General features: G+C 41.8%; 3 protein-coding genes across 3 annotated transcripts; 1 reads left to right on the top strand and 2 right to left on the bottom strand.

Moving 5' to 3' along the window:
- Positions 1–2,422: 2,422 nt before the first annotated feature.
- Positions 2,423–17,092, top strand: LOC124644152. The gene is made up of 7 exons (XM_047183389.1): positions 2,423–2,592; positions 3,216–3,353; positions 5,156–10,588; positions 11,167–11,339; positions 11,789–12,018; positions 12,291–12,496; positions 15,291–17,092. Exons 1-7 carry the CDS (start codon positions 2,549–2,551, stop codon positions 15,346–15,348), a joined length of 6,282 nt encoding a protein of 2,093 aa, XP_047039345.1. The 5' UTR covers positions 2,423–2,548; the 3' UTR covers positions 15,349–17,092.
- A 1,832-nt stretch (positions 17,093–18,924) lies between these two features.
- Positions 18,925–25,440, bottom strand: LOC124643932. Its single transcript, XM_047183054.1, has 8 exons — positions 25,324–25,440; positions 24,335–24,490; positions 23,637–23,762; positions 22,860–23,023; positions 22,236–22,391; positions 20,113–20,240; positions 19,472–19,578; positions 18,925–19,134 (listed from the first exon to the last, which is right to left on the bottom strand). The coding sequence occupies exons 1-8, from the start codon at positions 25,438–25,440 to the stop codon at positions 18,964–18,966; spliced, it is 1,125 nt and encodes a 374-aa protein (XP_047039010.1). The 3' UTR covers positions 18,925–18,963.
- LOC124644125 lies at positions 20,624–21,939 on the bottom strand. Its single transcript, XM_047183348.1, has one exon. It carries the CDS (start codon positions 21,844–21,846, stop codon positions 20,677–20,679), a length of 1,170 nt encoding a protein of 389 aa, XP_047039304.1. The 5' UTR covers positions 21,847–21,939; the 3' UTR covers positions 20,624–20,676.
- Positions 25,441–25,644: the final 204 nt, after the last annotated feature.

Raw genomic sequence — 25,644 nt, 5'->3', positions numbered from 1 at the left:
TGCCTTGTCGGGGCCCCGTATAAAAAATTGTTTGGAGGCCCTTATATGGCACTTTTTTATAACCTCTTCCCTTTTCTGTTAACTTTTTCTTTTCTCAGCGCCGCTGGGATAATCTATTTTCCTTTCACTCATTTAATGCACATTTATATAAAGCGCGTAAATAAACAGTGCACTGCACTCCGTGCGGTGGCGGCGTAGCATCGGGTGGCACCCGCGGCGGACTAACTATTGAGCACCCAATAATCATGGATTAAAATTGTAAATAAAAGTACTTAAAAATCGTGTAGAAATCATTCGTGGTGGTTTTTGCTAGGTTTAATTTAACGTAAAGAAACCGGAAACGGGTCATTGCAAACTTATAAAGAGCTATTTTTGAAATTTGGGATATAAAAAACCCAAACATGTTTTATAAAAACCGGCCAAGTGCGAGTCGGACTCGCGCATGAAGGGTTCCGTAGGTACCATTATTTATAAAACGGACAAAAAAATCATGCTTGTTGTATGGGAGCCCCCCAAAATATTTATTTAATTCTAGTTTTCAGTATTTGTTGTTATAGCGGCAACAGAAATACATCATCTGTGAAAATATCAGCTCTCTAACTATACCCTAAAAATCAGTGTGAAATTTTTAAGTTTTGAGAAAAAAATAATTTAATAAAATATTCCATAAATAGTCCCATGAACGATGTTTTCGTAACAGCGCCTAAACAATCTTTAAAGCATTTTTTTCATATGAAGGTGTGAAAAAAAGAAATTAGAGAGTATGCCATATTATTTTTAACATTTTTATCTTTTTTTTGAGATTCGTCACATTGTTATAGGACGTGGGGCAATTTTGTATGGATTGCGATCCGTCTTCTTTGAATAGCATGCAGTGACTGGTAGTGAACCTAGGCTTTGCAGATTAGAATGGCACCCTCAGTGACTTGTCCCTTCTGCCCGTGCCATCCTGGTCGTGCAGATATGTGTCGACCGAGATGGCACCCCCCGAGACGTGGTACCAGTGGCGGACCGCCCTCTCCTCCCCCTTATGCTGCTACTAACTCCGTGGTTTAATATCCAGTGTAAAGTACAACAACGTACACGTAAATCGCGATATCGATGAAGGATTCCCCGCTGAGTTGAAGATGAAGTAAGTAAAACGGGGAAGTCCCGCAGCCCACCATAACGATGTAGAGTGTTGTTAACTTTTGAACGCACGCTTAAGGCGGGAAAAAAAAAGAATTGCTATTCAGAATTTTGATATTTGTAAAATAAAATAAATTAGGAAGTTTTTATTTTTTGTCTTTACACACTTTTGGGGCCCCCGTGGCCCGGGGGCCCCGTATAATTGATACGGCAGATACGGCGGTAGCTACGCCCCTGGGTCATGCATGAAGTATCCTACCCGTTTCTCAGGGTTTCCCTCGTGTAATGAAAGAACTATTTCCGTTAGCGCATAAAATATGATATTCTACCTAAAAGAAACACTTCCAAGAGAAAGATTTTTTGAAATTAGTGGAGTAGCTATTTATTAAGCATGATACAAATCTTTTCTCTATCCTGTAATAACCAAATAGGTAGTGTAGATTATCAGGCAACAACTGGGCGTACTACCAATTATCTGCCTAAGTTTATTTTGAATCGAGAAGTTCTATTGGCTGGTAAAAAGCTTCTCACTTCTCTGCTACATTTTGGTGGAGTCCGGGCCTGAAGCTGGTGTAGTGCATTTTATTAGTATTGAACCTCTTTAACTACTTACCTACAATATCTCTGCAAGAAGTTTGTCTACATATCTTTAGCCTTCGTTTACGTAAAGAAAATCCGGCATCTCGTTTTCGAAGAAAAATAAAGAATCCTCAATGTAGTCAAGATGACATGTTCTGGTCCATGGTAGCAAAATTGTGAAGTAAAATTATTTAAAATTCTTTGTTTGTAAACGAAGCAATGTAGTGTAAATTGCTATGCTTTCTAATGTCTGATTCAGTGAGTGTAGACTATGCCATTGTTCTCATTTGGCTAGCGATCTGTTCCTTATACACCACCCTACTGACCGTCACCGCACTTGGTGTGGTATGGGTATTGTAAGTTACGCTTTTATATTCCATTTGGTAATTTTGTAAGAACTTTTATCAAATAAGATCGTGTTTCTCGTCAATTAGGGATTATTCTGCAATAAACCTTCTTGTAACTTTAAAAACAAACTAATAAGGGTCCTATTAAAGATACACATCATACTTAGTTTATAATAATACGTAAAAATCTGATAAATCAGTGTTTATTTTATGAATTAATTTTATTTGAAGTCGAAACTTGTTAGAAACTTTGTTATATAGCAACACTGGCTAACTGAAAAGCCTGGGTCCAACTTAGAGGCCAGATTAAAAACATGCGTTTAAAATTAAAAACTGTCAAAGTCAAATTTTGAAATGATTGCGGCCGTTGTGTTTTGAAAACATATTGTTTGAAAGTATAAACAATATTTTAATTAAATAATTAAGTGAACGTGGAAAAGTGATGAGTTAAATGTAGGTTATATTTAGACTTTGTTAGTGTATTATTTGATAAAATGGATGATACACAACAGAGCAGGGCATCTGATGCTGCCGCGACGTAAGTTTTGAATACTCTGAAATTGCTTCGAAGTTTGAATCTAAGTTTTCACAAGCTTGTATATTATTTCGGTATGCAATAATTCAAATGTATGAAAGTGAGTACCGGACCTGTAAAGAAAGAAAATATGTATATTTCAATCCTCCTACTGCTAGATTGGAAAATGTGTGAAAGATGATGAGGGGTTTAATGTGGGTCCTCTTAAGATATTACTGCCTCGGTCAGAGGGTCGTCCTAGGGGCGGACTTACAGTTAGTGAGCTAGTTGGTCAGTGGGTCGTCCTAGGGGCGGATTTCATTAATTAGCACACTAACAGCATTTCAAACTAAAACTATTTAAAAAACTTAACTTGTACCTAATAAAATTCTTGGTTGCTTTGCGGTATAGCAAACAAGATTTTTAGGCATAGCCCATGCCTATTAACAGTGTACGTGTACATGCAGCTAACTGCCTATAAAGGTATGACACGATTCATTTTCATCATCATCTCCCGAGCCAGCCCCCCGAGCCTTTTCCCAACTATGTTGGGCTCGGCCACCAGTCTAACCGGATGCAGCTGAGTACCAGCGCTTTACAAGGAGCAACTGCCTGCCAACATTCATTTTCTTTTTCCATTTCCACAGAAGAAAACGCCGTTCCTCCATACTGAAAAGCCAACGTCCAGCCCGTACACCGTTCTCCGAGTTAGAGTTCAATGTAGCAACGCCAACAGACACAGCGAAGAGTCGACGAGTCAGCTTCTCTCGCAGGACTGGTGTAGCGTAAGTAGTATCATGTATCTATATTTTCCTACATCATCCTTCGAGCTTTTTTCCCAACTCTGTTGGGGTCGACTTCCAGTCTAACCTAACCGGATGTAGCTCAGTACCAGCCCTTTACAAGGAGCTACTCTCTCTCTCGTGTCTGACCTCCTCAACCCAGTTACCTGGGCAACCCCTTGTTAAGATTGGTGTCAGACTTACTGGCTTGTGACTACCCGTAACGACTGGCAAGGATGTTCAATGACCTACAGTTTAACCTACAGTTTAACTTGCCTTCCAAAGTACAGTCATATGTGTCTTAGATATACATAGAAAGTATATACAAACTTAGAAAAGTTGCATTGGTATTTGCTAATACTTGAGGTTAGTTCTTTGCCCACTAGGCCACGACTTCCCGCATTTTTTCTACATATCTCTTTTAAACAAATTAAGTTACTGTGAGATTTACCCTGAAGGCACTACTGGTAATCATATTCCGATACATTGAAATATTTTATGGCCAAGTTTCATCAATCTGTTTAGATGTTTTTGCCTGAAAGAATAACAAACATTTGCACATAATTCTGCTTATCTACACGTTAAAATATAAAGATTCTAATAGTATTAATAACTCTTTAATCACGCTTTCTATTAAAATAAAAAACTGCATGAAAATCAGTTAGTTTCGAAGATTTAAACATGCAATGGGACAACGAGACAGAAAAAGTGACTCTGTTTATACTATTTAGTGTTGAGCTTAGCTTAGATAATGAACCTTTTTATGGTGAATTTTAGGTAAATATCTAAAAGAGAGCTTTTAAAACTAGAAGGGCTAGGCTTCATATACCTTCAAAGACCATTGCGGTCAATTCATAGACAATATATTGTTATTTTCTTTTTAAATATATATTTAGCTTAACAATATCAAATTACGTAAAATCATATAATAAGAAAAGAAACAAAAACATAGTTTGTAAAATACTAGCCGTTTTCCCGCGGTGTCATCCGCGTCCCGTGGGAGCTACTGCCCGCACCGGGATAAAAATAGCCTATGTTACTCGCAGATAATATAGCTTTCTAATGGTGAAAGAATATTTAAAATCGGTCCAGTAGTTTTTAGGGTTCCGTAGCCAAAATGGCAAAAACGGAACCCTTATAGTTTCGTCATGTCCGTCTGTCCGTCTGTCCGTCTGTCCGTCTGTCACAGCCGATTTACTCGGAAACTATAAGTACTACAGTGATGAAATTTGATGGGAATATGTGTTGTATGAACCGCTACAAAAATATGACACTAAATAGTAAAAAAAAGAATTGGGGGTGGGGCCCCCCATACATGTAACTGAGGGATGAAATTTTTTTTTTCGATGTACATACCCGTGTGGGGTATCAATGGAAAGGTCTTTTAAAATGATATAAAGTTTTCTAAAAAACATTTTTCTTAAAGTGAACGGTTTTTGAGATATCAGCTCTCAAAGTCGTAAAAAGTATGTCCCCCCCCCTCTATTTTTATAACTACGGGGTATAAAATTCTAAAAAAAATAGAGGTGATGCATGCTAATTAACTCTTTCAACGATTTTTGGTTTGATCAAAGTATCTCTTATAGTTTTTGAGATAGGTTGATTTAACTGTAATTTACGGAACCCTTCGTGCACGAGTCCGACTCGCACTTGGCCGGTTTTGAGTTTATCCATTACGACCAAACAAAGTTTTCCTCTTTATAATATTAGTATAGATTTAACAATGAAATTGCCTTGCTGCCAATTTGACTGCCTTGGTCTTTCTAGGGTTAAACATTAATCAAGCCTTACTATTCTCCCCACAGTGAATTCGTAACAAACGAAGCAACAACCACATGGAAGAACTTTTATGAGGAACACAACAAATCGCTAGAATCGTCCGGAAACGATTCTGAAGCCACCGCGTCCCGCCATTCCGTAGGCCACCTAGGCAAGAAACTTTTCGAACAACAATTTGAAGACGAGGAAGCAATTGAGTTCCTAGGCCCCACCCCAGATAGTAACTCCACCAATAATGTTAATTACTCCCAACAAATCGCGCCCATCGAGGTTACCGACGACGTCAAGTTGACAGCACCACAAAACAAATTCGAACTAAGCGTTTTTACCGAACAGCAAAGCAAAATATTCGGAAATGAATTCACAGCTCCGTCTATGTGTGAAAACTCCGGTCGGATCGATGTTAACTTTTCAGCCTTACAGCAGATTGGTGGTGACGCGATAGACGATCTCGATGAAATACAGAGGGATATAAAACGAGTTTCTAGTAATAGTATGGGCCGCCATAATGCCTTCTCTAATAGGCGAGACATGTCTGAGTATATAGAAGTAGATCTTAATATGACGCATGTAGCCGAAAACAATGATGAAGATATGTCTATCACTGATACTGTCCACAGTCCCGTACAGGATGTGTCCAAAAGCGCTTCTATAGATAAGAAAGTTAGTTTGAATAACGACTGGGTGGCTGACAAAGAAAATATTGCCATTAACCCTTACGCAGCACCGCGGGAATCCGTCAATTTCGCCGTTAACGAGGAACCGGATCAAGTATTAGTGTTCGATGGAAAGCGCTTGACTCTGCAGCCAGATAAACCAGAAAAAGAAACGAATTATAGACAGAATCTTTTGCCAAATCCCGTAAATTCTCCGAGAAAAACTATAGTTGTAAACGTCGACGACGATCTACCAAACTTCGGCAACAATAAGCGTGTCCCTAAATGTGAGAATTCTGGTTTTAGTTTCGCTCAGGAAATAAAGACTAGTGAAGATGAGATATCGGAAACATTACCTGTGAATCGAGTCGATATTGTACCTAAAAGGAGGACTATACATGATAAGTCTGGAAATATATCGATAACGCAGGCTCTGCCTACGAACATCATCTGCCATACTGCAATGATTACCAATGATATGTCGAGTAAGAGAAGAACTATAGTATTTGATCAAAGTGCGGGTAACATCTCGGTCACCCAGTCATTGCCATCACAGATTTTGACCAAAGTAGATAGTAACACCTCCGAACGACGTCGAACAGTTGTTTACGAGAATGATACTGGCAACATTTCTATAACACAAGCGGTACCCACTAGTATACTCGTTAGCGAGAAGAATGATAAGCGTAAAACTATAGTTTTTGATGATGAACTATGCAATCTATCCGTCACACAAGCTATACCTAGTAACTTTATAGATGACAAAGAAAAAAGGAAGACTATAGTTTTCAATGATGAAGCTGGTAACGTTTCTATAACACAAGCGTTGCCTGCTAATATCATAATACCCGAGAAACAGAAGCAAGAAAAACGGCGCACAATAATATATGAAGATGATTCAGGCAATATATCAGTCACTCAAGCGATACCCAGGAATGTCATTCTCGCACAAAAGAGCGAACCAATCACAGATAGGAGAAGGACAGTTGTTTACGAAGATGAGACTGGGAACATTTCAGTAACACAAGCCTTACCTTCTAATATTATACTTGAGACAGTTGGTTTAAAAGATAAAGTTAAAGATGAACCGGGTATTCCTACCACAAAGTCTCTTCCTAACAACATAAATCAAAAAGACGAATTTAATCGAAGGAGGACTATTGTTTATGAAAATGACACGGGAAATATTTCTATTACACAAGCAATTCCCACAAAATTCCTACCTGGATACAGCCAAGAAACAATTAAAACTAATCTTAGTCCTAAATCTGATCCTAGCAATGAAAATGCAGATACATCTAAAAAGTTAAACATATCGCCTAGAAAACCAAACAGCCACAAAAGAAAGACAATTGTCTATGATAATGATGATGATGACATATCTATGACCGAAGCTATTCCTGCCAACATAATAGTTTCAAATCAAGCTGCCAACGACAAGGAAAAAAGAAGAACAATCATCTTTGACGAAGACAATATTTCCATGACTCTAGCCATTTCAACGAACATTTTCCTACTCGACAAACTAAATTCTGATACTAGTCAAACCACTAAAACTCCAGTCAGTGAAATTGATGAAAAGAGTGAAGTTGACGTAAAGAGCGAAGTTGACGAAAAGGTCATTGACTACGAGATTTATGAAGAAGAACCACCTCCTGAAGGTCCCAAAGAGATTCATGAAACTGCCTTAGACGAGGATCCTAATGATGATGAAATGTCCATCACCGAAGCTATACCAAAGGTCCAGAGCCTACCAGAATCAGAGAAACTTAAAACAATGATATTTGATGAAGAAACAGCCAATGTTTTAATAACTAAACCTATCCCAGCTGTATTGATGACTATCCAGAGTGAACTGTTAGACAAATCTAAGAAGAATGAACTAGATGTGACGGAGCAAGAGGTTGTAGCCAATCCTTGTCCAGATGTGATCGTGTACCAAACGACGGCTACTAAGAGCTTGCAGAAAATGCAATCGAACATAACTGAACAAGTGGACTTGAAGAACAATACTACGGATTTGAACACCGAAGGTAAAGAAGCATCTGTTGCTAAAGTTTCTGATGATGTCGACGTTTCGAACGCAGAAGTGGACAGTGTCGATGTATCGCTCATACACCCCAGAGTCGATGAAAGGAAAGACCAACTCAACCTCAAGAACGCGACTATAGGAGTAGGTAGCCCTATCATAGAAGCCGACGTTATTCAAACACAAACTGATGTTGCAAATTCTCTACATGATGATGAATTATTAGAAAACCAGAATGATTCAGTCCTCAATACGCTACTCGATATGTCTAGTACTACAGTCCACACTGAGGAGGATGGTACTGCAGATAAGATGTTAATGGCTGAGCTGGAATCCCAGCATTCTTCTGCCAAAGAAAAGGCAGACACTGATTGCACTTCCAGCGAGAGCATGTTTTATATCACGAAGGATGTTGAAAATGACACACAAACTGAAAAAGAAAAGTCTGATTCTCAAAAGCTTTCGCCAACAAAAAGGCGGTCGAGGCCAGCTCTAGAATACAAAGATGAAGATGAGAATATCGCTGTTCTACAGGAGAAACTAGAAGCACTAAAAACAGCTATTACAGACGAAACCCAGAATCCGACGAACAGACTGTATGAGGACGTTGTCAGTTCCAACCTGGAAGACATTGTGGAGAGAGACGAAAATAACAAATTACGACAACAGAGCGACACATTTAAGAGAGCTAATGACACTAAGGAGTTACTCGACATGATATCTGATTTCACCGACAATAACGAAGAAGGGGAGGCGCCTGTAGAAGTCAGGATCAAAGGTCATGTGGCCATAGAGGATAAGACTGAAGTCATTGATCCAAAGCGACACAGTTTTGTGCCAAACCGGCCGTCGATAGCGTTGAGTAGAGAAGAAATGATGAGCAATATATCGATGGCTCAAGCAGTGCTGCAGCGATCACGAATGGCACTAAACGACACTGAATGTACGGAAGAAGATTCGAAAGACGAGTCGATGGATCAAGACCTATCTAAAAAGTCCAATCGCGCGAGTAACGATGTAGTAAAAACCTTGCAATTCGACGACGAGTCGATGTGCGAAGTGAGCGAGAAGAAATTCGACACGAAAGTTTCGCCCCTCAAGAAAACCGCTTTCGGCGAAACTTCGTACATGACCGAAACTAAAGCGAAAGTGATTCCAACTTATTTGAAAGATGTGTCCGATGGAATTAAGGAACTTATGCTGGATTTAGTGAAACCCATGACAGATACCATGCCATTCGATTCCGTTGCGATCGACAAGTCTGTAAAAAAAGCCCCGTCGACGCAAAGCACTCAGATCCAGGCTAACCTAATTTCCACCAGTCAAGTCGATATCGATTCCCAATCGATAAACGCCGAATCGAATTATGAAATCGATAAAATGAGCTCTTTAACCGGAGCTCTGCATAAGTCGGGTTCTCGCTCATTTAGATGTCCAGTCAAGTTCTCGACTTCCTCGGAGAAGTCTTCCGAATTTGAGGTTCCTCCTCCTAGACAAAGGTACTTATATTCCCGGGCACCTGTGGAGGAGCCGGTACCTCCTGTCTTAGTATTCGATCACTTGAACCCTTTAAATAACATACTGATAGGTACTTTGGACTACTCGGACGCACACAAGTATAATCCGAAGAGGTCCGAGCTCGCTATAGGTACTCCTGAGCGCAATCAGTCTGATTTGAAACATGATAATACCCAAAATGAAACTGAACACGAAAGAGATAACGTGTCCAAGCAGTATCGAGTAGAGACAAAACAGCGTCTAACGCAAGGGAACCTCAGCCCTTATAAGCAAGAAGACCAGTACAGCATGCTATCCAGCTCGAGTAAACCGATTTCAATAGACCAGTCTATTGACGCGATACCAAGCGAACTTAAAGACAATGAGGTCAACACATTGATAGCTATGAAAGGTAACAAAGAGTTGCTCGAAGCTAGTTCATCGTTAACACTAGTTGATGAATCTTTAACCACACAATCTGAAGGCGAAGCGACAAGTAGGGCGGCTTCTCATGAGGCACAGGATATAGCAGACGAGCCCAGCCAACACGAACTCACGCCTGTACGGAAGACGTATAATATACAAGAAATGAGCTCGGACAACGAAAAGCATGACATGTCGATAGACGAAGCGCTAGAACAACCAAATCCTTATAAAGGCAAGAAACGAATATACAGTCCATCTTCCAACAGTAAACCGACTATCAATGCGTTGGACGTAACACCCAAACCAGTATCAAAAATGCAGAAAATATCTAGCAGTCCTAAAGTATACAAACCAATAAATGAAAAAACAAACATGGCCGCCGAAAAAGATATTACAGAGAATATAGAACCAGTAATTGAATCTCCTAAGAAACATGAAAAGAAGGTTTCGCCTCGAAAGAGAGATAAGAAACCTGGAACGAATATAACAGTGCAACAGTTAATAACAGATTATACAGTAGAAAGTGGTTTGAACACGAATATTGTGGATAAATCTATTCTTAATGCCTTGAAGCCGCGGTCAGAATCTTCCAACGAGCCGGCATCTCAGTCTGATGTCTTAGAAAGTAATAGCCTAGAAGTGGTCAGTTCTTTTACAAGTAGTAAGAACTTCAACGTGGTTAAGAACGTGTTGAGCACATCGACGACTCAATCTCATCAGAACGCGTTACAGAGCAAAGGGGGTCGGTTAGACTGGCATCCGGAATTGATCAGCGCTTTGAGCTCGAATCTGGGCGATTCTGATTCCGGAGTCAATGTGGTCGCTAAGATTGATATGCTGCCTTTTATGGGGTGAGTTGATAATGTATATTTTTTGTAGTTTTTAATTTATTTTGTGGGATTACAAGTATTGTCTTAAAGTCAGGTCTTGGGTTCGATTCCCAGGTTGAGCAGTTATATAGATTTCTATCTTCCTCCTTCTTGCAAGGAGCGAAGGTGTCCAAAATCCCTTAGAATTTTTTTTTACTTCTCAGTATTTTTTTATTATATTTACTCAAATACATTCTTCATCATCCCAATTTCTTTTTTACTTTGAAATAAAAACAAATACATAAAATATGTAAAACTTACGGCCGAATACTGAAACCCCACTCAATTTTAAAGACTGCTCAAATATCATTCTAACTATTACACTTACTAAAATTTCTTCCGCAGTAATACTTTATCATCATCATCTGACCTAGCTTTCTAGTTCTAGTTTTTCTAAGGTAGTAGGTAAAATGTTGAATAATAGATCCACCCTACATATTCATCATCATCTCCCGAGCCTTTTCCCAACTATGTTGGGGTCGGCTTCCAGTCTAACCGGATGTAGCTGTGTACCAATGTTTTACAAGTACACCCTACATATTGACCATGGAAATTTCCAGAAGTCACGAGTGCGAATGGGAGTCTTCAGCGGGTGACACGTGGTCGTTCCGTCTCCTACACGGGCGGTTACGCCTGACGGCCCGACTAGCGCATAGACATGATAATGCCGCTAGAAGCCGAGTGAGGGGTGACACGCCCGTGCTCGAGGTGACTGTGGAAACTGTGCAGCATGGTATGTAATTTGAGGATATTTATTTAAAACTTTACATTCAGGCATCAATAGCCCATAGATACCTTAAAAACTAGCATACATATGTTATATATTGACCGTTATGTAGTTTTGGTCTGTCTGGCGGATTCACTCGCGTTCTAACTGCTTCTGTCCCTGCATAATTTATAACCTATATCATTCCAGGATAGTGTACTTAATGGGAGTATATAGAAAGAGCATATAAAGAATAAATAATCTTTATTTATATAGGTAAGGGTAGTAAATGAGAGAGTTTATAAAGGGGTATAGACGTTCATTTCGCTGCGTTGTCAAAGACAACAAGAAATGATCAAAATTACCTGTAAAACCAGCATCTGACTTTATCAACTTGATCATCATAACTTTATCACTATATACTTTACTTTATTATCAAAATTTGGTAATTTAAATTAAAATAATATTTCCTCCAGACCGCAAGAACCCAGTGGCAACAATGTGCGTCCGCTTCGCTTGCGAGACCATGCGCTACATGGTGTCTCGAGCCTGCCGCGGCGGCACCTGCCTGGCGAGCGACATCCCGCCGCTGCTGCGTCGCTGCGCCGCCGTGGCGCGCGTGGCGCTGCGCTGGGGCCGCGCCATGCACGACGCCAAGCTACACCTCGCGTACACGCTCGACAATGACGGATATCTCACGCTCAAGGTACAGGAGTGTAGCCTACAGGGGATATGTTTAGTGTGTCATAGTACATAGTGCCAGCGACAGCCCGCGCCGTTGAGCTTGCTAATGACGGATATCTGATTTTAAAGGTAGGTGTTTTAGGAGAACCTGATTTTGTCTGTATCTCGGACAGTGAAGAGCTTTAAAAACTACATATTAACAACTAACATGTGTGTTTTTAAAACCTTAGACGTATGTACTCATAACGGCACATAAGGTCATCAAATAAAGCGTTGATATTTTCTGTGTTGTAGGTGGCGAACATCCCCCTGCGCTCCGTGTGGGAGGTGACGATGCGCGTGGAGCTGGTGGTGGACGACGCTCGCGAGGCCCCCTGGCCGCGCGCCGGCGACGTGCGCGTGTCGCGCGTGGTGTCGGACGTCAGCGTGCCCGACGCGCACGTGCGCCGCGCGCTCGCGCACACGCCGCGCGACTGGGGCCACGCGCCCAGGACTGTCTGGTATGTATCGCGTGCTGTGTGACGTCAGCGTGCCCGACGCGCACGTGCGCCGCGCGCTCGCGCACACGCCGCGCGACTGGGGCCACGCGCCCAGGACTGTCTGGTATGTATCGCGTGCTGTGTGACGTCAGCGTGCCCGACGCGCACGTGCGCCGCGCGCTCGCGCACACGCCGCGCGACTGGGGCCACGCGCCCAGGACTGTCTGGTATGTATCGCGTGCTGTGTGACGTCAGCGTGCCCGACGCGCACGTGCGCCGCGCGCTCGCGCACACGCCGCGCGACTGGGGCCACGCGCCCAGGACTGTCTGGTATGTATCGCGTGCTGTGTGACGTCAGCGTGCCCGACGCGCACGTGCGCCGCGCGCTCGCGCACACGCCGCGCGACTGGGGCCACGCGCCCAGGACTGTCTGGTATGTATCGCGTGCTGTGTGACGTCAGCGTGCCCGACGCGCACGTGCGCCGCGCGCTCGCGCACACGCCGCGCGACTGGGGCCACGCGCCCAGGACTGTCTGGTATGTATCGCGTGCTGTGTGACGTCAGCGTGCCCGACGCGCACGTGCGCCGCGCGCTCGCGCACACGCCGCGCGACTGGGGCCACGCGCCCAGGACTGTCTGGTATGTATCGCGTGCTGTGTGACGTCAGCGTGCCCGACGCGCACGTGCGCCGCGCGCTCGCGCACACGCCGCGCGACTGGGGCCACGCGCCCAGGACTGTCTGGTATGTATCGCGTGCTGTGTGACGTCAGCGTGCCCGACGCGCACGTGCGCCGCGCGCTCGCGCACACGCCGCGCGACTGGGGCCACGCGCCCAGGACTGTCTGGTATGTATCGCGTGCTGTGTGACGTCAGCGTGCCCGACGCGCACGTGCGCCGCGCGCTCGCGCACACGCCGCGCGACTGGGGCCACGCGCCCAGGACTGTCTGGTATGTATCGCGTGCTGTGTGACGTCAGCGTGCCCGACGCGCACGTGCGCCGCGCGCTCGCGCACACGCCGCGCGACTGGGGCCACGCGCCCAGGACTGTCTGGTATGTATCGCGTGCTGTGTGACGTCAGCGTGCCCGACGCGCACGTGCGCCGCGCGCTCGCGCACACGCCGCGCGACTGGGGCCACGCGCCCAGGACTGTCTGGTATGTATCGCGTGCTGTGTGACGTCAGCGTGCCCGACGCGCACGTGCGCCGCGCGCTCGCGCACACGCCGCGCGACTGGGGCCACGCGCCCAGGACTGTCTGGTATGTATCGCGTGCTGTGTGACGTCAGCGTGCCCGACGCGCACGTGCGCCGCGCGCTCGCGCACACGCCGCGCGACTGGGGCCACGCGCCCAGGACTGTCTGGTATGTATCGCGTGCTGTGTGACGTCAGCGTGCCCGACGCGACGGCCAGCTACTATGTTGTGGTCGGCTTCCAGTCTAACGGGATGTAGCTGAGTACCAGTGTTTTACAAGGAGCGACTGCCTATCTGACCTCCTCCACCCAGTTACTCGGTCAACCCAATACCCCTTAGTAAGACTGTTGTCAGACTTACTGGCTTCAGACTACCCGTAACGACTGCCAAGGATGTTCAAATGACAGCCGAGACCCACCAATTTATCTTGCCTTCCGAAAGGAAGAACTCGTCATGACATGATGAGCACCCATCCACAGAGCGACGTGTGCGTTACCCTGGCCAGATGTTGTCGAAAATGGTCATTTTAATGTTATAGATAATTAGTTGTGCGGCTTCTGTAATTGTTGCGCACATTTTTAAATTTGTTGCGCTTATAGTTTTTTAATTATTTCACAAAAACATTTCCTGCTGGAGTAACGTTACCTCAGCCAGACCTTTTTCTTTCTGATGGGAATATTTAAATAAATATTACCTATAAAATTAGTTGTCTAGATAAAGTAAATGTTGTGCCATATTTTGTATTTGTTCTTTCTTCGGTTGCGAAGTTATTCGAGATTTTGCTGGGGTAACGTTTCCGGTTTTGCTAGATCTTTGAAATGGTTAAGCGGATTCTTATCAAATTTTGTACATGACTTCCTAGGAATTAGTTTAAATTTGTTCGGCAATGATAAAACCAAAATAATGCATATCTTAAAGGTTATTTCATTAAATGGAAAAACGTTTCAATTGGTCCCAGCACCCTCAATAAGAAGTCTAAAGACTTACTTTAAACGTCATTTTAAAGCTTGTAACTTGTGGCCTTCAAATGTATATGAAGTTTCATTAGCATCCTGTAAGTATTTAACAAGTTATGATGATATTCAGTTCTTCACGAGCACGGTCTTGATGTGTGCGGTGTTATTTGGCCACAGGATTGGATATATGAACTGAATGTTATCTCAATGATTAGTTATATAGATCAGGTGTATGTCAGTAAAATTTCAGCTCAGTACATTGGATAATTAATGAGATAATACGATTAAAGTCATTAGGAAGTGAATGACCGTGGTAACCCGACCAAGTTTACGTGGTTACGAAAAAGCGAAAACCCGAAGAAAGAACAAATACAAAATATGGCACAACATTTACTTTATCTAGACAACTAATTTTATTATCATCAGAAAGAAAAAGGTCTAGCTGGGGTAACGTTACTCCAGCAGGAAATGTTTTTGTGAAATAATTAAAAAACTATAAGCGCAACAAATTTAAAAATGTGCGCAACAATTACAGAAGCCGCACAACTAATTATCTATAACATTAAAATGACCATTTTCGACAACATCTGGCCAGGGTAACGCACACCAGAGCGATCGCGCCAAGCGAAGCTTAACCTGTAGTAATTTTATATTTTCTTTACTTTCAGGCGAATGTTCCGATATTTGAAACACAAGACGAGAGATGACGACATTCTGCTATCGTGATCACCAGTCTTTTACAGCCGCATACTGAAACGCCACTTAATTTTAATGATTGCTTAAACGTCACTATCTCTGTCTTATTCACGTAGCTGCGATAGACATGTATTTAAGTAGAACTTAAAGTTAAGTGACGTTTGAGTATTTCGAGGTTATAAAGCTAAACTAAGTACCATACGGTCCGAAAGAAGAAGAAAATAGAATTTAATTATTATTGATTGACTTGAATAACCAATAAATTGTAGAAAAACAATTTATTACAAAATTGAGTTTCGTTAATAAAAACACGGGGTATGTATTTTGTTATTTTTTTTATTTCAATGTATCAATAGAAATTTAACAATAATTGCATGTATATAGTAGTGTCAATTTTTTTCCACTTTTTTCAAACATTTTATACGTTTTTCTTACATTCATTGGTTATTTTGTCAATTCTAATAATACAATTTGTTACCCCTACTTTACACTTGTAATTTCCTTCCGTAAAAATACGTAAGTGACTTCCGTAAGTGTAAGGAGTTCTAAGAAATTACTGTCAGCGACTTACAAAGGCGTTTTACATTTCCTAATTTATACCAGTTACTTATGTAAGTAAAACTTGCAAGTGTAAGGTTTACATACAAACTTTAACTCATATTGTTTGTAAATATTCAATCATCATCATCATCTCCCGAGCCTTTTCCCAACTATGTTGGGGTCGGCTTCCAGTCCAACCGAATGCAGCTGAGTACCAGCGCTTTACAAGGAGCGACTGCCTATCTGACCTCCTCAACCCTGTTATCCGGGCAACCCAATACCCCTTGGTAGACTGTAATGGCCTTACTACAAAAACTTTAACAACTGTTTTACACTTGTCTAAAAAAAATGTGGCTCCAAAATGAACCATATGTCAACGTCATAATTTGACATTTTTTTAGACAAGTCTTAAACTGACGTTAAAAAGTTTTTGTGGTAAGACGGTAAGTATTCAATACAACATACTATTTAAGTTAGAATTTGAAATGCGAAGATCGTTCATAAATGCACCTTATTTGATAGAAATTACGTCTCATATTGATTTGTAAGAATAATGAATTCAAGACTGGTACGGAACATATCGCTAGCTAGAAAATTAACAATAATTATGAAGAAAATGGCTCAAAAAATTGTTTTGTGTTTTGGCCCAAATATTTTGTTTATCAATTTTGTTATATAGAATGTCCCCCTTGTTTTATTTGTAACTATGCCCTATCTATACCATGTTTTGCGATCAGCGATAGTGATATAGAGCCATTGCTCAAATTATATCTCTTATCGCTTAACAACTAATAGATAGCTTATAGAAATCGGTAGTAAATATAGTTATTCTGCTAAGTCAATCTTATGTAATAATGTTTTCGACTGTATTTTGCATGTTACAAAATTGGTAGATTGAATCTGTGGCCAACTGTATGTATTGTGTTGCGACTGTATTGTGTCGGGGTGGGGGGGAGGGTACATATTGCCCAAAATATAGAATTAATAAGACTTTATATTATATGTTTATATATTGTACTTTATAAAGATATAATACAGGTATTGTAATTAAAAAGGGCGATTTTGTAAACCCTCTCAGCCCTCCCCAGTTATTGGTTAAAATTTCACGAGTATGTGTCTAGTATTGTGACGTTTATTTCCTATTTGTTATATGTCCAATTATATGATCTTACATAATGTTTTTAATGCTGTTTTTGATCAATGATTATTATAAATATAGTTATTTTGTGATTTACATGGTCGTTTTATTGTTTTTCTTGATTATAATAACAGCGGTTTTACACTAGCATATTTTTATATTCCGTGCGGTAAATACCTATTGTACTGGTAATTGTCAATAGTATGTGGTCCCGTGGATAAACCGAGCAGAAAATCCGCTAGTGTGAAAATGCTGTAGATATTTACTTAAATACACCATTTCTCTCTCCACTCTCTGCACCGCGCCCGAGGGCAGATTTTACAACTGTATGCATGTAATTAAGTAGAGTACGTATCTCAATTTAATAGAACACACTGCCGACACGGGAAGGCGCAATGCTAAAATCTGCCATCCCGCTTATTATTCAATTTGCGATTTTTTGACTGACAAGAACCTCAGCTAATTTGAAATAATAATGTATTCTTTAAATTTATAATAATTGTAAATGTAACAGTTAATTAATCTTGACATTAACTCTGTATCTGTTTTTTATTTTGACATATATTTTTTATTTTTTTTCATTTAATTTTATATTGACATTTTTAAACGCATGCAATCTGTAGACGAATGTATTAATACTATCATGATTATTGCCTAAATGTATGTTGATTACCTACTTAAACTGTTTGCATGCCTATTAAAGGTAGAAAATATAAGGAGCACTAAATCACTATGTAGAACAACTGTATCATGTACCTATTTTCTATGCAAATAAAGATCTATTCTATTCTATTCTATTCTATTCTTCTATTCCCGCGCTATGTGATGGCGCGGTGCAGTGGGTGGAGTTCCTTAGTATTGGCTAGCCCACCCTGTCATTAATAAAAGTTCACTAAACGCTAACCTATCCAGACTGCAACCTCGACAAGTGTTGCTTAACCCCACCCATCCAAATCCTAACCTCGACAAGCGTTGCTTAACCCCACCCATCCAAATCCAACCTCGGCACGTGTTGCTTAACCCTACCCATCCAAATACCAACCTCGACCAGTGTTGCTTAACCCTACCCATCCAAATACCAACCTCGACCAGTGTTGCTTAACCCCACCCATCCAAAATGCAACCTCGACAAGTGTTGCTTAACCCCACCCATCCAAATTGTAACCTCGGCAAGTGTTGCTTAACCCCACCCATATAAAACGCAACCTCGACTAGTGTTGCTTAACCCAACCCACCGATCCAAATTGTAACCTCGGCAAGTGTTGCTTAACACCACATCTTATTTAGGACTAATGGTCCGCCCTCCCAGTCTAACCAAGGGAGTATCGGGTTGCCCGGGTAACTGGGTTGAGGAGGTCAGATAGGCAGTCGCTTCTTGTAAAGCACTGGTACTCGGCTGAATCCGGTTAGACTGGAAGCCGACCCCAACATGATTGGGAAAAGGCTCGGAGGATGGATGGTCCGCCCTCGCTCGCTTTGACTTTGCCTCTATCTGATAAAAAAACCGCATAAAAATCGGTTGCTTAGTTTTGAAGATTTAAGCGTCCAAAGGGACAGGGACATAGGGACAGAAACAGCGACTTTGTTTTATACTAAGTATGTAGTGATTAGGAATTAAGATAATTTAGAAAAATATGTTACTGTTACAGCCTTTTTTTTATCGACCCACTGCTGGGTACAGGCCTCCTCTCACACGGAAGGATTGAGCATTAATCGCCACGCTTGCTCAATGCGGGCTGGTTTTCAGACTATATAGTCCTTTTTATCAGCCATTGTTGCCAAGATATACTTAGAAAGTACATACAAACTTAGAGAAGTTGCAGTGGTCCTTGCCTGAACTGGAATCGAATCCACATCCTCACACTCGAGAGGTTGGTCCTTTACCCCACTAGGCCACCACGACTTTTTTTAAAATAAAGAAAAATATGTATGTATTTATTCATAATTTATTAATCACAACAATTATTTTACTTAAGGTTCCACGATACTGGACTTTTAGGCAGCTTAGTGTTAGGCGCGCCCCGCACCCAGCGTCCGTCGACTTTCCGCCGGGATGCCCAGATCTCGATCACGGGGCGGGAACTCAGCGCATTGCCCATTTCTCTGATAATATTGTATGTGTTGCTGGGTCGAATTACCTGTGAAAATGTGAAAATTAGTGTTTTACAGAATTCTATATACCTAATCTGTGAGTGAATTTAATGAATGTAAATAAAAAATATCGGATGGAGGAGCCCTCAACCTTTTTTGAGGCCCCTAGTGGCTTCCAGTTCAACCGGACGCAGTATAGTTCTCGCCAAAATTATTGGCGATCCGCATCTAAATTTCGCCAACAAGTACCTAGAAATGGTTTTTGCGTAGCGAACAAAAAGTTTATAAAGCTGTATCTGGTTAGACTTCATACATACTTTGAGAAAAATCTAGGTACCTAAACGATGAAATTATTACAAGTGGTGATAAAGCTGATGAACTCACTCTACCAAAGACAACGTTGCGCAAATCCAGCTGAGGTAACGGCTTGAAGGTGATGTTGAACATGCCACACATCTCATCGTCTACGGTCACTCGCATCGACACCAAACCTATGAAATAACTTCACTCAATTAGAAAGAATATATCATCAAGTAGCGTAGCTGTTTCCCTTTGTTTCGCTCCCGTCCTGTGCAAACTATTTCCTGTACTCGGATAAAATATGTCGCTATGTCACTCGGGGCTAGATAGTGTAACAACTCTACAGTGAAATAATTTTTCAAATTGGTTTCGTAGCTTAGAGCCTTTTGGGTACATATACAAAAATATACCGCTTCGAAAAGTAAATGATAAGTAGGCAGTAAATGCTTGACGTGGCTATTACCCGGCTCAGAGATTTTATTCTCTTCTTGTTTCCAAAAAAGTTGTTAAATGAATGATCTATATCGGTTATACCTGAACTTCTGAGCCATCATTACCTCCCGAGCGTTTTTCGTCAACTTAGGGTCGGCTTCCAGTCTTACCGGATGTAGCCGAGTACCAGTGTTTTACAAGGAGCTCCTCAACCCAGTTACCCGGGCAACCCAATACCCCTTGGTAAGACTGGTTGTCTTACTGGCTTCTGAGTATGAAAATGTAACTCCTACCGGCCATAGAATGTGGGTAGTGGTAGTTCTCAGCTCCGATAGGTATGACGCGCCCGCGCTGCGCGTAGCACCCGTACCCATTGTTGTAGATCACGTCGCCGCCGCTCCAGTACAGGTGAGGTACCTTCCTGGAGAGATGGGAATGTCAGCAAAGAAATTCAATCACTGATCTCGAGGTTCTACCAGTGTAGCTACTAGCTAGAGGTAATTATTATTGGACCCTGTAAAACCTAAGTACTTATAATAAAATGCATGCTCAGCATAAGTTTGGAAAACTTTCATCACCCATTTCCACCAAAAACATAAACGTCTATTTTCTTAACAAAAGTTTATAGTTTCTTAACATAGTTTACTATGAATTTTCACATACTAATTCCAAAAAAAGTTGTTATTGTGAAGCCATCAACAGAGGTTTGCAAACCCTACGAGCTCATTTATGAACAAAAGATGTGTACCTACATGACATGCATATACCTACGTTATTAAAAAAGCAATTTTACACCCGATAATTTAATTCAAAATAACCAAAATAAAGACATCACAAATTAACAAAGTCAAGTCACATTAATTCCTCTGGCGCGAAGTAGACGGCACATTAGTATTTTCGCGCCGTTCTTCTGAGAACTGGTTCACAGCTAGACAGTATTTCTCAGAGTGGTAAGTCCTGGATATTTGTGACAGTAACGGACTCCCGTGGGGGGAGTTTAGCCACAATGATGCACTCCCTGTCTGGCCGACCATAGCTATGAAAGCAATCAGCATACGCGTATTCAGCAAACCTCGTTGGATGTGTGGTTGTTTCAGTAATGTTTGCAAGATCAGACCATCTGGTAAACCGTTGACCAGCTCAAATATACTGGAGCCTCTCTCTCCAATAAGATACGAGGCGGCAGCTGGAACATTGCAGCCTGTATATCGCAAGGCTTTGTCTGACTCTTCGTAAGAAAACCCAAGGTCTCTCAAAGCGCCTATGGCTTCCGGGTTAGGTGGTTCGGCAATCTTGTTCCTCCATTCACGGAATTTCTCCAAAAACCTTTGTAAATGTTCTGCTCGACGGAATAGCTCGTTCCCTTCAGCTTTATCAGTCTCCACAGCTTCCTCTATGGTTGTTTGTATGTCTACATTGATGCTATTCAGTCTTGCTGCTATTTCTTCAGGAGTAATCACTTGGATAACAGCTGGTTGAGGCCTCTGTGGTTCTTCTAAGGCTGCGGTTAGTTGCGCTAACGTCATCTCATAGTTCCTGCCTGCAGCTGCAAGTCGGGCTCCGGCTTCGATCAGAGAAATGAGAATCTTCCTCAATTCATATGACAGTTCGTTTGTAGATAGCAAAGATTGGAGGTTAGGCTGACGAATGGCGCTTGTGGGTGTCGGTAGTGACGCAGTGGCTGCAGCGATGGTTCCGTGTTGAGGAGCCCTGACTGCGCCGAGGTCCCATAGCGTCCCAGCCTCAGGTAACCGTCTCTCAACGAGCAGGAGTTCTTCTTGCATCATCACCTGTTCTTGAGCCAGTGTAAGGAAGTCATGTAGAGTAGAAGTGTCGAACACACGGACGATCTTGTATCTACTAGCTCCTGTCTCGCCGGTCGGGTAGAAGAAGTCAATCGCCCGGTTTTTGACCTCCTCGATCAGGGTTTCTTCGGGGAAGTACGATGTAAAGGTCTGACCTTCGGGACTGACCACTTTGATGAAGATCTCATTGGCCCCAGTCACCCCGGAGTCGGAAACCAGCATCCTTACTCCGGGCTAAGACGACCCAGTGACCTTAAGTCGGGTCTCCTCGAGCTTCTGAAGAGCCGCTAGATTGATTATTCTCATAGATATAAGTAAAAGAAATAATAGAATACTGCTAAAAAATGTTGCTAGACACCAAATGAGTTTGAGCATAATTTTGGCATTTTGTTTGTGTTTTGACAGTTTTTGTCAGACATGTGTTTTATTCTTAAATGCCTTGTTTTTTTTTTTTAAGTTTTTGATGTAAGTAGATCATGGACAATCTTGAATAATCGGACTTTTTTCCACAAAAATTTCTTTTGTTTTGACGTTCAAAAAGTGCTGATTTTCAGCCTACTTTGAATAAATAACTTTTGATTTTGATTTTGAAATGTTTGTGAATGCCATACCTAAAAAAGCACGTGTGAACGTATCCATGTCCGAGCGTGTCTCCGTCCAGCAGGTCTAGGAACAGGTTGCAGGTGTTGGGACACACTTCAGTGAAGAGTTCTATGCACAGCTCGCCTATCGCCGCGCCGTCTTGCATGCCTAACTTTATGTATACCCTGGGAAAGAAAGTGGTATGGTGGGGACATGAATTTATGGAAATGGGGATCAGACATGTCTAACAAACTTTGCAGTCGCTATAGTGTATGTGTCATCTTCGACAGAGAAAGCAATTCCCTTCCAAGAGGATTTATTCCTTTCCCTTATTTATTTATCGAAGAGGAAAAGGCGACCCCTGGGCACAATCGTAACCACGCCGGACTACCAGAATCAAGGTCTAGGTTTGGATCCTCAATTCAAAATTGTACCAATTTTACAATCCCCCCTGGCTATACCAACTTGTGGGATAGTTTACCTTGTTCTTAGAAATTATATCCAATGTGCCATACCAGACCATACCAATTGCTAGGCGCGACATATTGTTATCTTGGAGTCTATGTTGCAGTCAAATCTGGCCATGTTACAGAACATGTTAGGAGAACAACATTTTTTAAAATAAAAGAAAATTGAGACCATGCAGTACATACCTCGGTCTCTTCACATCCGGAGCAGCTTTAAAGGCCTGGTCCTCCATCTCCTCGTACGGAACAGGTGAGAACAGCACAAACTTGTTGTTCGCTTGCATTACGATTTTGCGCTTGTTGCGGACCCAATCTCTGTTCAGTTCCACTGTAGTTGGCAGTCGAGATGGCTGAAGAACAAGATGTTGATGTATGAAATAGGTGAATATATTTTTGAATATTGATACTACCTAACCATCTTACTTTTAATACACAATCAAGAAACCAGATCCTTCTACCAGATTTTAAGAATTTACCGGATTTTTAAAAGGAGAAGGTAAGAAGTTATTTATTATTGACTACCGACTGACATAGTAACGTATAAGGCCTAAACTATAAACGATCACAATCCACGGGTCAAATAAGTATATCTTAGACACCAATGACTGTGTTTCGGATGGCACGTTAAATTGTAGGTCCCGGCTGTCATTGAACATCCTTGCAGTCGTTACGGGTAGTCAGAAGCCAGTAAGTCAGTAAGTCTCGGAGGAAGAATCCATCGGTCAAACCGGTGACTTAACCACTGAAAATGGTTGTGGCCCTATGGGTTAGAATCTTGAAAGTCGCTATCCTATCACAGTTCTTGAAATACAGCCTGGCGACAGACGCTACGGTCGGTCAAACATTACCCTACCATTACTAAGACTTCGTTGTCCCGCTTCATCCATTTGGTAGGTACCACCTGAATCATGTGACCTGCGACCCTTTTGTACTGAACTAGACTCGCGTATCCCTGTAATTTACCGTGGTTATAATAAGATTGTACAGCATGAGGTTCTCTCTGTGCACTCTCTTGAGGAAATCCACTCGGTTCCAATAATGTTGCATCGGACGAATAGGCCTTCTGTGCCAGTGACTGTCTACTCGACCCTGAGGAAAACTTAGTTAAATGTAGGTCATGTTGAGTGGTACACAGCGGTCAGCGTGTAAACTTCGTTAAGATTCATAAAACGTAAACTAGAAGTAAAACTTATAAGGGAAGGTACGTATCCAGTATTTTATAGTTTCTACCAGCGTATTCACACGCGTTTCTTAAAAACCATATTACCCGTTCCCGAATAAAATGTAGCCTATATTATTTCTTTTTCGATAAATGGGCTATCAAAAACTGAATTCTTAAATCGATCCTGTGCCTGATTTTGGCGCGTTAACGAAAATAAATCTTGCCGCAAAGGCTCCGCAAGTCCGGAACTAATGAACCGACTTGATAATTCTTCCACTTTTGAAAAGCTACTCTGTCCCCTGGCAACATAGGCTTAATTATTTCCGGATAGAGGAAGCAGTTTCCACGGGACGCAGGTGTAACCGCGAGAAACAGTTAAAAGTCATATTGTGACTAAACGGTATTCTACAAAAATCTTACGGCTTCGCTTAAGTGTCGGCATGAACGACAACATTGAATCAACATCTACAACATTGAATTGAAATGAATCATCACTTACCTTCAAGAAATGAGCCTGCCTGATGAGCGTGAGCATGGAAACGTTTTCTTTAAAGAGATCATCGAACCAGCGGCTCCAGGTCTCCAACTCATGAATCTTATGGCTGTGCACATACCGAGGTGGAGAGGAATCCACCTTCGCTTGGACGTGCGCGTACTAAAAACATGTTCTTGTAATATACCTACTCTTAATAATAATTTAAAAAAGCCAAGTTCACCAACAATATAATTCGTAAAACATTTTACCTATGTACTGTAAATTTCGCGTTCAATTTTCAAAGTACCTACAAAAACTATTCTTGTATGAAAATCGGACATTTTATATGAATATTCATAACGAGATGTTCCCCTACGAGATGTACCTACTTAAACCGGAACTTAAACCGGACAAAATCCTAATACCTAGTATATAATTATTATTATGAATGGACATTAAACCGGCTGCATAGTCGGCAAGATGTGTCGGCCAATGGCAGGCTGCCGGTACTGTGATAAGAATCCACTGGTGGAATCTCTCCTTTGTATTTTCGCACTTAAAACTAGGTAACTTTATCATCATATTACCATTTAACTGAAGGAATAGTGTTTAGAATAGGAGTGTACCTGTGTCTGCGCAAATGCTCGTGCACTATAATATGTCTTGCGCTGGCTGATCTCCTTACATGAGAACAGTCGCCGTAACCGACAATCGGCTAGGAGGACATCATCACCACTATTTAAAAATCCACCATGTCTATCAGAAGTATAATTTTTGCAGCTAACTATTCCACTGACCAGTCTAACCAAGGGGTATGTATTGGGTTGCCCGGGTAACTGGGTTGAGGAGGTCAGATAGGGCAGACGCTCCTTGTAAGACACAGGCGTTCAGCTGCATTCGGTTAGACTGGAAGCCGACCCCAACATAGTTAGGATAAGGCTCGGAGGATGATGATGAACTATCGCACTGTTGGTACGAGTGACTGGGATAGTGTCCTAGTGTAAGCGACATACCTTGTGAGGTCGTTTGATCTTAACAGATTGAAACGACTCATCTATTTCCGGTGGGGGTGACTTGTATTTTCTTTCTTCATCATTCTCAGCCTTCAGAATCGCGTCAATTAGAGTCATAATTCAAGGAATTTTGAAGAAAAATAATAAGCAAAAAATTGAGATAATTATTTACTTTGATTTATTTAGGTAAAAATCTATATGGCTTATTATTTGTCAGTATGACAAAAATGTATTCAATAAATGTATGGTGAAGTTATCATCATCATCTTCCGAGCCGTTTCTCAACAATGTTGGGGTCGGCTTCCAGTCTAACCGGATGCA

Source organism: Helicoverpa zea, chromosome 29, assembly GCF_022581195.2.
Source record: "Helicoverpa zea isolate HzStark_Cry1AcR chromosome 29, ilHelZeax1.1, whole genome shotgun sequence".
Lineage (NCBI taxonomy): Eukaryota > Metazoa > Arthropoda > Insecta > Lepidoptera > Noctuidae > Helicoverpa > Helicoverpa zea.
Note: the sequence above shows the minus strand (reverse complement) of the source record. Positions and strands in the feature narration are given on the sequence as shown.

Excerpts from the sequence above, each read along its gene's own strand:
- LOC124643932 (XM_047183054.1), bottom strand. The coding sequence starts at position 25,440 with ATGACTCTAATTGACGCGATTCTGAAGGCTGAGAATGATGAAGAAAGA. Across the intron at positions 24,491-25,323 it reads AGATCAAACGACCTCACAAG|TACGCGCACGTCCAAGCGAA; the intron begins GTATGTCGCTTA and ends ACATGTTTTTAG. Across the intron at positions 19,579-20,112 it reads CTACCCACATTCTATGGCCG|GTTTGGTGTCGATGCGAGTG; the intron begins GTAGGAGTTACA and ends GTTATTTCATAG.
- LOC124644125 (XM_047183348.1), bottom strand. The coding sequence starts at position 21,846 with ATGCTGGTTTCCGACTCCGGGGTGACTGGGGCCAATGAGATCTTCATC.
- LOC124644152 (XM_047183389.1), top strand. The coding sequence starts at position 2,549 with ATGGATGATACACAACAGAGCAGGGCATCTGATGCTGCCGCGAC. Across the intron at positions 3,354-5,155 it reads TCTCGCAGGACTGGTGTAGC|TGAATTCGTAACAAACGAAG; the intron begins GTAAGTAGTATC and ends TTCTCCCCACAG. Across the intron at positions 11,340-11,788 it reads TGTGGAAACTGTGCAGCATG|ACCGCAAGAACCCAGTGGCA; the intron begins GTATGTAATTTG and ends TATTTCCTCCAG.